Consider the following 13,771-nt stretch of genomic DNA (forward strand, 5'->3'; position numbering starts at 1 on the left):
GGAGAGTGCCTTTTGCTCCTGTGTCACTAACCACACCTAGTCGGTGCCTGTTTGGAATTTGGATAGCAAGCAACATGCAGGTGGCGTCCAGGTGAGAACGAGCAGTAGCTTTCTTCCTTTTCAGTCAAAGGAAGCAATTCCCTGCGTGTCCCTTCCTGGTTGTGCACGTGGTCGGTCGGTTTCCCCCACCTTGCTGTGTGCCTTTGGGTCCTGCGTCCTCTCTGTCTGCCTCCTTCCCAGTCGTGAGGCCTCTGTGCTGAGGTCCCCACAGAGCTCCAGAGGCAGGGCCAGTCCTGCCTGAGTGCTCCTGCCTCTTGCTGGAGTGAGGCAGGAGCAGGACCATGTCTGCCCGTTCCAGAAGGAGCTCTGTCCTGCCAGTGCGGCTTTCGACCTCCTGGCATCTTTCAGGTGTTGCAGGCATCAACCTCTGTCAGCTTCACCCAGTGTGGCCGGTGGTCAGGGCTTGTCATCCAACACATCTGGAGGTTGCGGCAGGTTGTGCCAGAAGGATGTCGGCTGGAATGAGGGAGGGTCACTGCCTTCCCTTGTGCACATCTGCACAGACACTTAAGGGAGGGTCTGGAACTGTTTGCTATAGCCAGCAGATTGGGAAGTGTGACTTGCCAGTGGAAGGTGCTGTTTTATTCCAATCTGCTGGGTAGTACATCCAGGGAAACAGAATCTGACTTATATCTAAGTAAGGAAGGATGGGGTCGAGTCTACTTCTAAGTCGCCTGCATCGGATTATAGTTCAGAGCAGCTGCAGTTCCGTTTTCCAGAGCCAACAGGCTTTCCTGGTCCTCCCCCAATGAGCTCTCAGGTACAAAGTCAACAGAGATGCCACTCAATGCTTCTCTTGCTATGTAAGCGCCCTTCTATCTTCTGTCTCAGGAAATACTATTTTTAAAAATTAAGTTAGTGTAATAGAAACTCAATTGCATGAAGTGATATGGGCAGATCCCAGTGCATAACCAGGCAGAAGCTCGTTGCACAAACAGGGTCAGGCAGGTGGCCAGAAAAGTGCTGAGGAGGCAGGGCATCATGCATCAATTTTACCCAGAACTAATAAAATTAAAATATTGCATTATCTAAATAAGAGCCTGGTGCTTATCCATTATCTCAGTATCGCTGCACTATTTGGCCAATACCCTGGAAGGTAGGAGCAACTTCATATTTATTATTATTTATCTAGAACATTTTTTGCCCTGCTGTTCAGCCAAAAGGTTCCCAGAACAGCTTCAAGAGAGTCCTTTCCCTCAGAGTTACAATCTACTTGAATCCTGCCCAACCTGGAACTCTCCAGATGCCTTGAACTACAACTCCCAGCTTCCCCAGCTGATCTAACCTATGGCCCTTCCTGCAACAAGTAAAGGGGCCAGAAGCTCACATCCCTTTTTAAAATGACAGCTGAGAATTCGGTACAGGGGCAGCCTACACACTTGGGCAGGGGAGCTGCCTGTATCTTTTCCCGCGTGTGCTTCCAGGAGACTTGCATCTCAGGAAGGGCTTCCCCAGCCACCCAGTCATGACAGGGCTGTTATCAGCCGTGTGCAGGGAGACATGTCCTTTTGGCTTCAGGCTTCAAGAGCCGTCTGCTCCGTCCAGGTGCCCTCCGGGTGTGTTGGATTGCAGCACCCCCATCCAGCAACGGCAGTCCCACACCTGCAGCCCAAACCTCCTGGAGGGCGCTGGTTGCAGGAGGCCGATCTAGAGCACAGCCTGTGCCGAGGCTCCCTGTCCTGATTTCCATCAGCCTTGGGCTGAGTTGGCCGTGTGGCAAAAGTGGACACGGGAGCAGGGAGCGGAGATGATAGGCCATCATCCAGGAGAGGCGAAAAAGGACCGTTCTTCACTCAGGCCAGTTCTGGGGAGCCGGAGGAGGAGAGGTTTTAACTGCTGTCCATCAGCCATGGCTGCAAAATAGAGCTTCCAGTTCAGAGGGCATGTCCCTCTGGGGCTGCAGTAGCTGGGGGGCTGTTGCCTTCATGGCTGGTCTGTGGGCCGCTGATTGGCAAGGCAGCCGTAGAGAAAGGCCTGGGACTAGATGCGCCTTGGCCTGGCCCTTCAAAGAGGAAACAAGGGAACCTCCAAGCTTACCTGTACAGGTAGCAGGATTTTGGAGGCCCAATGGCAATGCACTTTTAATGGGCTGCTATGATGAGCAAAGTCTTGTGCTTTTAATTATCATTATCATTATTAGTTCAATGCATTGTATGCTGTTCTGATGATTATGAGTTTTAATTGTTATTAGCTCTTATTGTCATTTATATTAATCACACTGTACAGGGCCCCTTGCAGAGCTACAGAGGCCAACGTGGGCAGGCGCTGCCCTTGGTCTGGATGAGAAAAGGAATAGGGAACCTCTGTTGGCGGCAGCGCACAAGGGTGCGGCTTGGCCTCTTCCCCTCCTCAGAATCGCTCCCGGGGCCCTGATCTGTTCCACAGAGCCCTGGCTGGCCACTGAGGCCAGCGGAAGGACATGTTCTCAGCTCAGCTGCTCTCCTTGTGCACTTCCACGAAGTGGGGGTGTCTTGCAGCTGAGCAGGGAAGGGCTAACTCTCTCCTCCCCATTCACTGCGAAACGCCTCTTCCCATGCGCCCCGCAGGAATCTTCCTCTGTATGGCACTTAAGCTGAGGAACATACCCTTCTCCATTGCTTTGGGATGATCTGGGAAAAGGGCAGATTAAATGAAGAACTCATTTTAATTGGGGTGATCGTGGCATGAAATTAATTGACTGGTTTTGCCTCATGAGACATGTGAATAAATTCAAGGCATCACTTCTAAATTTCCTTCTAACAATTTAAATGGACATGCACAATTTGTGTCCTGGGGCCTCGGCCCCCGAACAGTGAAGAGTGCAGCAGTGCCCAGCACCCTTCCAGCCATGGGCTGCGGGTCTGTCTGGCCCCCCACAGGCAGACACCCGCCTCAGCTCCCCCAGGGGCCCCCTTGGCCTTGGCGTGCAAAGTTTGTGCGCTGTAGGCTCTTTCTCTGCCGCACTGCGCTGCTGTTCTTCGCGTCCCTTGTGGCAGTTCTGTGTACGTGTGTGTATTTTTGTGGACTGTCAAGGGGGGGAGCCAGTATTAACCTTCCCTCCGTTGGTTTGCTGCCCCAGCCGGAGTACCAGCACGAAGCCAAACAGGCAAGAGAGCGCAGTGCATGCCGCCGAAGCACCGGCCGCTTCCGCCCTCCGTCCATCCCCAGCTCCGATTGCCTGGCACTGATTTGCAGCCGCGCCCGAGCCTGCCTAACTTGCGCGCGCGCGCGCGTGTGTGTGTGTGTGTGTGTGTCGGGGGGGGGGGGCTTCTGGCTTCACCGCTTCCTTGTCGCTGGGTTTGGAACGTGCGTGCTTGCCGCCGAAAAGGCTCCTCTTCCTCCTCGCGATGAGCCGGGCCGCTGGGTCCCCGAGGGAGGAACGAGCTTCAAGCGGGTGGGGGCTGGGAAAGGGAGCCCGTGCCTCCTCTTCCTCCCCCTCTCCGCTCATATCGCTACGGCCTCATTGTTGTTCAGTTCTGTCGTTGCGTTTGCAGCCTGATTTTAACCCTTCGGTATTTTTTGTTTGTTTTGTTTTGTTTTGTTTTGTTTTGTCTGTGTCTTGTGTCCCCGCCCCGTTCGCTGCTCTCCCTCCACACCCTCACGTTGTGTTTTGTGACGTCATCCCCATCCCGCCCTCCATAAGACTTCCAACCCCGCTTCCTACGTGAGTAGTTTTCTATTGCAGTTTGGGGGTGGGTGGGGGGGAGAATTGCCTCCACGTGGACAAGAGCGCCCCCTGCAAGGCGACTGCAGAGGCACCCAGCGTTCTTCCACCGGGCAGAGCAGGTTCCACCTCCTGGAACTGGAACTTCTGAGTCTTGCTGGGGCCAGAGAGCCACCTGTGCTGCCGCTTTGGCGATGCTCTGACTTGCTGCCCCGGGGATTTCGTAACTCTTTCTCCTCCCTCCCTTGATTTCCCTCTAGGGTGAATTGGAGCGTCAGCTGCTACAAGCCAATCCTATCTTGGAGGCCTTTGGCAACGCAAAAACGGTCAAAAATGACAACTCCTCCAGATTTGTAAGTTGGTGTAGTGGGGGAAGCGCAACCGGCTTGGGAAATGTTTGGAACAGACAAGAATCCATGTTGATGAGCAGCCTGTTAAAGACATTGAGCTCCGGGGGAGGGGGAGTTGATTTAAATTGCACGCGGAAGCAGTGTGTGTCCTTTACTGCAACAGAGGAGGAGGCTTGTTGTTTTTGTTAAGAAATGTTTGTTTTTAGGCCCTCTTTGGAGGAGGAGAAATAAAGCGTTTCTCTTCCCTTTGTTGATAATAGAACTCCATTTTGAAGCCTCCCTGCTCAGTATCAGTTTCTACTGGTCTTTTTGGTTTGCTGCTCAACTTAAAGGTAGACCAGTTCTAGCCCCATCTCTGGTTGGCCTGGCAAGGAAAGTCTTTTTTTATGCTTTGTAGCTTGGCAGGCTTTAAAGCAAAAAGAAAAAGCCCAAAATAAAACAAATATTGAAGTGTCTCTGTGTGTTTTTAGCTTTCAAGGGTATAGAAAACATTCTGCTGTGGATCATAAATAAATGTGTGTGTATGTATTTGTCAGAAATCTCTCTATATACATGAAATATTTCCTCATGAGCCACTTGGTTCTTCTGATCTTTATCCTGCCTTTCTATTCCCCCCCCCCCCAATATCTTGTGTTTCCTTAGGGTAAATTCATTCGGATTAATTTTGATGTGGCTGGCTACATTGTTGGAGCCAATATAGAAACATGTATCCTGTTTATGTCAAGCTAAAACTCTCTGAGAAGTTTGCAAAAACTGTCCGGGTGATTCATAAACAATATGGGAGAGTCAAATTCTGTGAGTTGGTGCAAGGGAAGATTGGGAACTAGGGCTCTCGGGGTGTCTGGGCAGAGAGTAGCATCTGAGATAGAACAAATCTGGGATTGTGCCTATGGGAATCCCTGGAGCGTTAGTAAATGGGGAGGGGTCCTGCTTGTAGGGACTCCTGGTGAGTTAGAGGAAGTAGGTATGAGATCGTGGGCACAGGAGTGTGTGTGTTTCTAATTGGGGGTCCTCACTGCAGGGCTTCCCGATGGCTTGGAGGGAGCAAAGGGGCATGAAAGTTGGGACAGTTGCCTCTTAGGGAAGGCAGAGGGTCAAGCTGTGTTTGTGGAAGGAAAATCATGTGTCCAGCTTTATTTGGTTCCTCCCTCCTCCTTAACCCCAAGCACTCCAGACCTGCTGGAGAAATCAAGAGCCATCCGCCAAGCCAAAGACGAACGGACCTTCCACATCTTCTACCAGCTCTTAGTGGGTGCTGGTGAGCACATGAAAGGTAAAACAGTCTTTTCGGTGATGCAAGGGGAATCTCTCATCCTTCCCACAATTAGGCCTGGGTTTCCTAAAGTCTGGGTCTTTGTGCTCTTAAGAGCTGAGAAAGAAACCGGGAAGGAAGAGGGGGAGAGAAATGACAGCCCTCTGGTCAGTTGGCTTCAGCACGTAAAGGCTGTGACGATGAGCTGTGGGAAAGCGCAGTGTGATGAAGTGCGCTCGCCTGCAGGGACTCCACGGGTGCCGGTCCAGGCTTGGTCTGCAGCAGTGCAGCCCTGGCCTCAGTGGCGTTTTCTCCCGTGGCTTTGCAGGGGAGCTGCTTCTGGAGCCCTTCAATCAGTACCGCTTCCTCTCCAACGGGTACCTGCCCATCCCGGGGCAGCAGGACAAGGAGATCTTCCACGAGACCATGGAGTCGATGCGCATCATGGGCTTTTCGCATGAGGAGATACACTGTGAGTCGTCCGACACTTTTGTTAGATGGGGCACCGGGGAACATCTCTGACCTACCGAGCTCATTGCTCCTTGTTGACTGCGTTTTTAAGCCGGAGGGGGCAGGAGAGAGGCTCCCCTCCCCTGTTAGTCTCATTTTACTTGGAATCATAGAAGAGTAGAGTTGGTATCTAAGGTATTGTTACGCTACTCTTCACCGCCCACAGAATGGTTGCAGTCAATCCAAAAAAGACTGCAACATGAAACAGTTTGCAGTCAATCCAAGAAAGGCTGCCCTGCAGGGATTTCAGTCTAAAACCCCACAACAGACGAGGGGGGTGGGGAAGGAAAAGGAAAAGCGGGACGGCCCTGCTCCACCTCTCACTTCCACGTGGGGGCAGTCCAGCTGGAGAAACCCTGATCCTGTGCTCCTCACTCCTCCTCCCCCACAGACAGTTGATATCAGTCACTCCTATGGGAACGAGGGAAGCCAGAAGGAGCCAGGCCCTGGTGCCAGTCCGCAGCATCCGGCAGGCTAAGAGGGGGCTGTCTTTGGTCATAAGCACGGCTGTTTTCTACTTTATGGCCAGTGGTCACCAGTAGTCCTGCCCTTCTAATATAGCCAACCTGCAACTTGGTCCCCTCCAGATTGCAGCTCTCCTCCTCCTCAGCCGGCTTGGCTAGGGGTGACGGGTGTTCCAGTCCAACACTCCTGGAGGGCCCCAAGCGGGAGAAAGGCTGTCTTCATCAGCGGTTTTTAAGCCGTGTGGAAGCCTGGTGGCCCCTGGGGCTGCTTCCATGGGAGGATCTCGTGAGCATCGCTGAGTCAGCCCTTCTTCCTCTTTAAGCTTTAAGCAGGATGAGGGCAACGGCACCCTGTTGCCGTTAATATTGTGCTTTACCTCTGTCTGTCCACTGTGAGGAAGCAACAAGGGGGATTGTGTGTGTTTGTGAGAGTGATTGATTGATTGATTGATTGGACTCTTTGAGAAGAGGATGTAGGAAGGGTTACTCCTTTCCCGGTTTCCTTTGCAAAACGGACAAGCACTCCATCCACACAGTGGCTTCCTCTCCCTTCCGTGGCTTGCATGGAACCACCAGGCTTTGCAAGTGGTGCTCCTTTCCAGCAGTGGACCAGCGAGGGGGGCAGGGGGCTTCCTACTCGGTCCACTGAGGTTCAGAGAGCTTTGCCGAACAGGTGCTCCGCTGTTTTGCAAAGCCCTCGAGCTCAGGGCAACAGGAAAGGTCCCCCCTCCCTGTGCAGAGAAATGATCAGTTACCTTGGCTCATGGGGGGTGGGAGGGAGGGGCAGGACTGTACCCCAGGGGGAACCTTCCCCAGCCCCCCCATACATTGTGCTGCAATTGCCAAGCTCACAAGGAGTTTCCATCCAGTGCAGCGCTGGCCCTATCATGATGTAAACTGAGGTGCCTGCATCAGGTGGCAGCGTGGGCGGAGTGGCGAACTGTGCCCACCCCTTCCCCTTGCCCCTCCTAAGCAGCCCCCACCACCTCCAGCAGCCCCTCTGGAGAGCCCGGTCGGTGGGTCTCCAGAGCCGGGGTCTTTGCCACAGTGAGGGAGTGGCTGGCCCGGCCCTCAGGGGTGGCCCCCCAGCCTAACCCCCTAACCCTAACCCTTTGCATCCTGGCCACCTCTTGTGCTGCTGGCCGTGTGTTGCACACCTGCTGAAGCCTGTCCATCCGTTCGGCCTTAAACCTGCTGTGCGGCCTCTGTGGGCCAATGGCCTGGAATGTTGTTGCCACTTGTGCAACGAGTGTGGATGAAAGCGCAGCTTCGCCCAAGCTTCCCAGGAGGGACCACAGAGACACCTCTCACCCTTCCCACCCAGGTATGCTGCGGATGGTTTCGGCTGTGCTGCAGTTCGGGAACATCGTCTTTCGCAAGGAGAGAAACACCGACCAGGCTTCCATGCCCGACAACACAGGTATCTGGGGATTGCCAGCTCTAATTGGGAACTCAGTCTGCCTGCTGGGTTAAGACTCAGCTTCAGAATACATAGATCTTTGCTGGACAACATGTGACCCTCCAGATGCCGTGGCTTACAACTCCCATGATCACTCACCATTGCCACTGGTGGCTGGGGCTGATGGGACTTGCCCTCTAGATGGTTTGGCCCACAGGTTGCCCAGCCCTGATACCAAGTGATCCAGAGAGAGCATCCCTTGCACATTTCCAAAACAGCTTTCCATTCTGTTTTATTGGACAGTTGCCTGTTTGCTTGAGTTTTCACTAGAAGACTGCAAAGCAGCCTATTCAAAGCATAAACATGAGTAATCATAATAAAGAAACATAGAAACTCCTTTTAACAAGTGGGTGACTAGGGGAAGCTCAGGTTGCCAGAACAAAGTGAGGCATGAGTTTTCAGGCATGGACTAACAAAAGACTTTTGCTGGCCTGTCCCACGTCTTTTGCAGCTGCTCAGAAGCTCTGCCACTTACTGAGTCTGAACGTCACCGAGTTCACACGCGCCATCCTTACCCCACGCATCAAGGTTGGCCGAGACTATGTGCAGAAGGCACAGACAAAAGAGCAGGTTGGTAATGAGGGCTGAAGGGTGTCTGGGGCTGCAGGAGTGAGGCGGAGAGCAAGGAATAACCAAAAGGAAGAGGAAGATGCGAGGTGGGTCAAGCTGAATCTCCCCCCTTTTCTTCCCAGGCTGACTTTGCCATCGAAGCGTTGGCCAAAGCCACGTACGAGCGGCTTTTCCGCTGGCTGGTGCATCGGATCAACCGGGCCCTGGACCGTACCAAGCGCCAGGGGGCATCTTTCATCGGCATCCTGGACATTGCGGGTTTTGAAATCTTTCAGGTGAGGTGGCTGTTCTTTCAGCAGAAGAGGGCTGTCTCTTCTGCTCTCCCCACCGACATGTCCCTTTGACTGCACAGAGCCTGTAAATCAGCCTTCCCCAACCTGGTGCTCTCCAGATGTGTTGGGCCGCCACTCCCTTTGTTCCCATTGGCCACAATCGCTGGGAGTTATGATGGATTTTCTCATCCCCTTATAAAGCCATCCAGATCAGCGGACACCACTGCATCTTGTGGTAGCAAGTTTTGTGGTTTATCAATGCACTGCATGACGAAATCTATCTTTTTATCTGTCTCAAACCTGTTAGCCTTCAGCTGCATGGGATAACCTGGATTCTAGTATTATGGGAAAGGGGCAGGAACCCTCCCTGTCCCTTTCCTTGCACTGGGGAGCGTTTTGGGCAGGAGCAAGATCTAATAATTATTTTAAAAATTGAGTAAATACATGTATGCAGCAATAGTGCTATAGTAATGAATCAGCAGCAAGCAATGATAATTAGTCAACATGCAGGGTCTTTCCTGCTTTCCAGTAAGCAAAGGGTGCTTAAAGGCACCGCTTCAGGGAAGATACTGCCTGGTCGTGGTGCCACCACAAAGAAGGCCTGTGCAGCATGGTACACAGCAGTGCTTCCCAACCTGGTGCCTTCCAGATGTGCTGGACTGCAACACGTCTTGACCATGCTGGCTGGGGCTGGTGGGAAGTGAAGTCCAAAACATCTGCGGGGCAACAGCTTGGGAGAAAAGGGCATGTAGTCTGGCTGATCTTGGCACATGAGCCAGTTCGTAAGGGAGAAGAGATTACAGGGTGTATGTAAAGAGACTCCCTCTTCCTGCCGGATGTTAATCTCCAGCTGAGTTCCTCCCTCCCTCTCTTCCTTCCGTCTCCAGCTGAATTCCTTTGAGCAGCTCTGCATCAACTACACCAACGAGAAGCTCCAGCAGCTCTTCAACCACACCATGTTTGTGCTGGAGCAGGAAGAGTACCAGCGAGAGGGCATCGAATGGAACTTCATTGACTTCGGCCTAGACCTCCAGCCCTGCATCGACCTCATCGAAAGACCAGTGAGCGGCCCTGGGGTGGGAGGAGGGAAATTTCTCAGAAGCGGCAGTGGTTGGGTGAAAGGCCAGGGAATGCCTCTGCCTGTGGGAAGGAAGACAGTTTCTCTCCAGGTCTTGGCGAAGTTGAGTTTTGTTTTGGGTGCGGGAGCATTGGTGGTAGACGCCAGCAAGCTGACAATTGGCGCCTTTGAAAGCCACCATTTCTGACACCTTACCTTGTTCTGCTCATGAAGTAGAATGAAATGGTGTAGTGGAAAGTACCACTTCAGACTACAGGCTGCAGGAATCAAATTTCTCTTCTTATATTTGTGTTTCTTTTTAAAATAACCCCTTTTTGCACAGAGGGAATCAGCACAGCAAGGAGCAGTCTTGCTATAATCTCTCTTCTTTATATACTTGTGCTTCACGTATTTGTTGTTAGTCGCGAAGTCGAGTCCGACCCATTGCAACCCCATGGACAACACTCCTCCAGGCCTTCCTGTCCTCCACCATCCCCCAGAGTCCACCTAAGCTCACGCCAACTGCTTCAGTGACTCCATGCAGCCACCTTATCCTCTGCCGCCCCCTTCTTCTTTTGCTGTCAATTGTTCCCAGCATTAGGCTCTTCTCCAGGGAGTCCTCCCTTCTCATTAGGTGGCCAAAGTATTTGAGTTTCATCCTCAGTATCTGGCCTTCTAAAGAGCAGCCAGGGTTGATCTCCTCTAGCACTGACCGGTTTGATCACCTCGCAGTCCAAGGGACTCTCAGGAGTCTCCTCCAGCACCACCATTCAAAGGCCTCAATCCTTTGGCGCTCAGCCTTCCTTATGGTCCATCTTTCACAGCCACACATTGCAACTGGGAAAACCATAGCCTTGACTATACGCACTTTTGTCGGCAGGGTGATGTCTCTGCTTTTTAGTATGCTGTCTAGATTTGCCATGTATAGCATTTTTCATTTGTTTGCTTTGCTTTTACAGGGGAGCATTTGAAAATGCTCCCCCCGCCAGTAATGCTTCCATTATGTTAGTGGAAGTATCTGCTGGCACAGTGAGAAGCCAGCGAAGTGGGAAGCTAGCTGAAATGACTGCTTCTGGAATGGGACAAGCTCTGCTGCCTCATTTTGGCAAGTTTGCTAGGCCCATGGGGCTAGCCAGTGTGACCATCCCATGGCACTACCCATATGTTGGGAGCGGACAGACGTCCTGCACCGGATGCCTCCCTCTGCCCACTGTGCCGCCTCATGACTGCACAGCTTCCTTCCAACGGAACATGCAGATCGAGTCTCCCGTGTTGGCTTGTGCTGAAGCTTGTGGCTTGGCTGGTTTGCATTAATCTTCTGGGCCTGGTTTGTGTAGGCTGATCGGGGCAGGTGAAAAGGAACCTCCTGTGCTTTGACCAGTACAAGGATAATCTTGTTTCCTTTGCCTAATATGCCATTGTTGTTAGTGGTTAAGCGCGCAGGACTGGGACTCAGGCATTCTGGGTTCTCGTCCCCTCACCGGCCATGGAGACAGCTGAGTGACTTTGGGCCAGTCACAGATTCTCAGCCCAGCCTACCTCTCAGGGTTGTTGTGGGGATAAGATTGAGTGCAGCAAGATGAGCATGATGTAAGCTGCTTTGAGCTTTTGCAGGAAAACTGCGAGGATATAAATCTGATAAATTACAAAAAATGTCTTACACAGTTCTTACAATTGGCATTCAAGGGTTTTGTGTGGATTTTGTTGTAAAGTGGGTTCTTGTGCTGCCTGGACTTGGCTAAGATATCAAATGATGGTAAACAACCTATAGTTCAGAACCCAACAACAACCTGTAAGTTCTGTTTATGGGTTGATCACCGTTAGCAAGCTATAGCTTGTTAGTGCAGCTGATGATCTTCCATCTTTCACCAACAACCAACACTCAGGTGTGGGTGCTTGTGTTGTCTAACCCCAGTCCCTCTTCCCAAAGCCAAGCAAAGCCCCACAGCCTCCCTGCCGCCAGTCCTTCCCCACTGCAGTGTCTCAGCATCTGCCCTGCACACTCCCAGTTATCCTTGCCAATAGCTTTGTCTCTGTCCCAGGCAAACCCCCCAGGAGTGCTGGCTCTGCTGGACGAGGAATGCTGGTTCCCCAAGGCCACCGATAAGAGCTTTGTGGAGAAGGTCATTCAGGAGCAGGGGACTCACCCTAAGTTCCAGAAGCCCCGGCAGCTGCGGGATAAAGCCGACTTCTGCATCATCCATTATGCGGGCAGGGTAAGCGAGGCCTGCTGAAAGGCTCCCCCACCCCTTTTCTGACGATCCCCCGTGTGTCTGACTGCTAAGGGGGGACAGCCGGGTGGTTCCTCCATTTCCCAGCAGCCAGGAGAATCCGGAAGTGCTAGTGCAGCCAGTCCCAAGTCCTTAGACGATTACGGGTTCTAGCTGACATCATCCCCAGCCAGCATGGCTGATGTTCATGGGAATTGGGGTCCCACAGCGGGAGCAAGGTTGAGAGTCACATGTTCAGCAGCTAAGGAAAGCGTGTGTCTACGTAGGTCTCCTACTCAGCCATGGAGGGCTGGGTCACCAGGTTCCCTGGTAAGAAAGGCCAGAGAGCCATTGCTGGTCAGAGTAGATGGGAGTTGCTCAGAGACAGCACGGGGGTAATGGGAATGGTCGTCCAGCACATCTTGCAGGCTAGGCAGAGCACAGATCGTCAGACCTGGCATTTGTCTCCCTCTCTCCACTCCCGCCCTCCTTTTTCCTTCCTTTCCAAGGTTGACTACAAAGCAGATGAGTGGCTCATGAAAAACATGGACCCCTTGAACGACAACGTGGCTACCCTTCTCCACCAGAGCGCAGACCGGTTCACGGCAGAACTGTGGAAAGACGGTAGGATGGCTGCGCAGTTTGTCGAGGGAGAAAAGCCACAGCCAGCCTTAATCCGAGCCGCTCCGTGTTAATAATATCCGTTGCTTGTTAGTGGGGTGGCCTGAGGTTCTCAAAAGTCCTGTAGACATAACTTCACAGGGTTGCTTGAAATCTCTCTGTCGCTGCTGGAACTAACCACTTTGCTATTTCCTGTTTCTGTTTTCTCCTCTCCTTGACCCATTTCTTCTGCCCCATAATGGATGGCTTTGCGGCACCGCCTCTCTCCCTCTCCCCACCTGCCTATGTCTGTCCTGTTCTGTCCTGTCTTCAGAGATCCAGAATATACAGAAGGTCTATTTCTTTGACAGCTATGCCGTGGCACCTCAGAGTCCAGCAGAAAGTACGTTTCTCCCCCAATCAAATGCCACTAGCACATGCTAACAGAAGGGTCTGGGCTCTCTATTGCTTGGAAAACCCACTGCCCTCTACTCACCTTAGCAGGGAACAGAGAGCGAGGTGGCAGATGGCCCCAGGAGCCCTGCTGCCACTCTGCCACCACTTAAAGAAGTTCGCCCATCCATCCTTTGTGAATTGCAGAGCCCGGGCACACATGATTTCGATTCACTAGCTGCACTATCTCGTTCATGCTTGCTCAGCAATAAGTTCCATTGTGTCAACAGGGCTTACTCCCCAATAAGTGTATGCTAGTAATGCAGTTTAAATATTCCATGTGGAGCTTAGAATTAAATTAGAAGAGCTCTGTTTTGCCCTCGCCTCTGTCGTCTTTGTGCCCAGCTGCCTGGCCCAAGGCTCTCTCGCCCTCTTGGCAACATCTGAATCAGTGCTGGCCCAAAGACCGCTGGTGCTTCCGCTTTCCAAGGCAGATGAGAATATCAAATGCTGCTGGATAATACACACCAGTTTGCTAGTATCTGAATAACATTGTTTTCACCTGGTTCTGCTCCTAAACTTAAATTGTGTGCATTAAGAAAGGTAAGGGGTAGCTCAGGAGAAATCCCTCAGGCTCTTTTCCTTGAAGGCAACATTATCCAATTAGCACCTCATGAAACCTAATGCAATTTCCTGTTAGAAGCCCATATATTTCTGAGTTTGTGCTGCATTTCACTCTTTTAAAAAGTGTCCAGCATATGCACATTTGAAAAACGCAGACCTTTCCGACTTGTGCAGAAGCACATTTCTGTCCATGGATGCATGCATACAGAAAATGCACGTGTTTTGAAAATGCATAGAAAAATACTAACTTCTGTGCAAGGGAAATGGGGCTTTTACAGAACCACAGTGGACCTTCCAGCCCTAATGG

General features: G+C 52.0%; 1 protein-coding gene across 7 annotated transcripts in view; it reads left to right on the forward strand.

Moving 5' to 3' along the window:
• LOC123032104 (myosin-10-like) overlaps positions 1-13,771 on the forward strand; it is a 63,097-nt gene that overhangs the window by 16,466 nt on the left and 32,860 nt on the right. For 3 of the 7 annotated variants that reach the window (XM_044447734.1, XM_044447735.1, XM_044447732.1), the window contains exons 6-16: positions 3,683-3,703; positions 3,964-4,056; positions 4,696-4,759; positions 5,228-5,326; positions 5,634-5,777; positions 7,604-7,699; positions 8,190-8,308; positions 8,431-8,583; positions 9,468-9,641; positions 11,680-11,853; positions 12,357-12,471. In XM_044447734.1, the coding sequence (XP_044303669.1) occupies positions 3,683-3,703; positions 3,964-4,056; positions 4,696-4,759; positions 5,228-5,326; positions 5,634-5,777; positions 7,604-7,699; positions 8,190-8,308; positions 8,431-8,583; positions 9,468-9,641; positions 11,680-11,853; positions 12,357-12,471 (1,252 nt within the window). Of the gene's footprint in view, positions 1-3,682; positions 3,704-3,963; positions 4,057-4,695; positions 4,760-5,227; positions 5,327-5,633; positions 5,778-7,603; positions 7,700-8,189; positions 8,309-8,430; positions 8,584-9,467; positions 9,642-11,679; positions 11,854-12,356; positions 12,479-12,767; positions 12,851-13,771 lie in introns of all 7 variants that reach the window. The other 4 variants (XM_044447736.1, XM_044447733.1, XM_044447737.1 and 1 more) reach the window with 2 other exon arrangements.

This window comes from Varanus komodoensis, unplaced genomic scaffold (genome assembly GCF_004798865.1).
Source record: "Varanus komodoensis strain SLA01 unplaced genomic scaffold, ASM479886v1 scaffold53, whole genome shotgun sequence".
Lineage (NCBI taxonomy): Eukaryota > Metazoa > Chordata > Lepidosauria > Squamata > Varanidae > Varanus > Varanus komodoensis.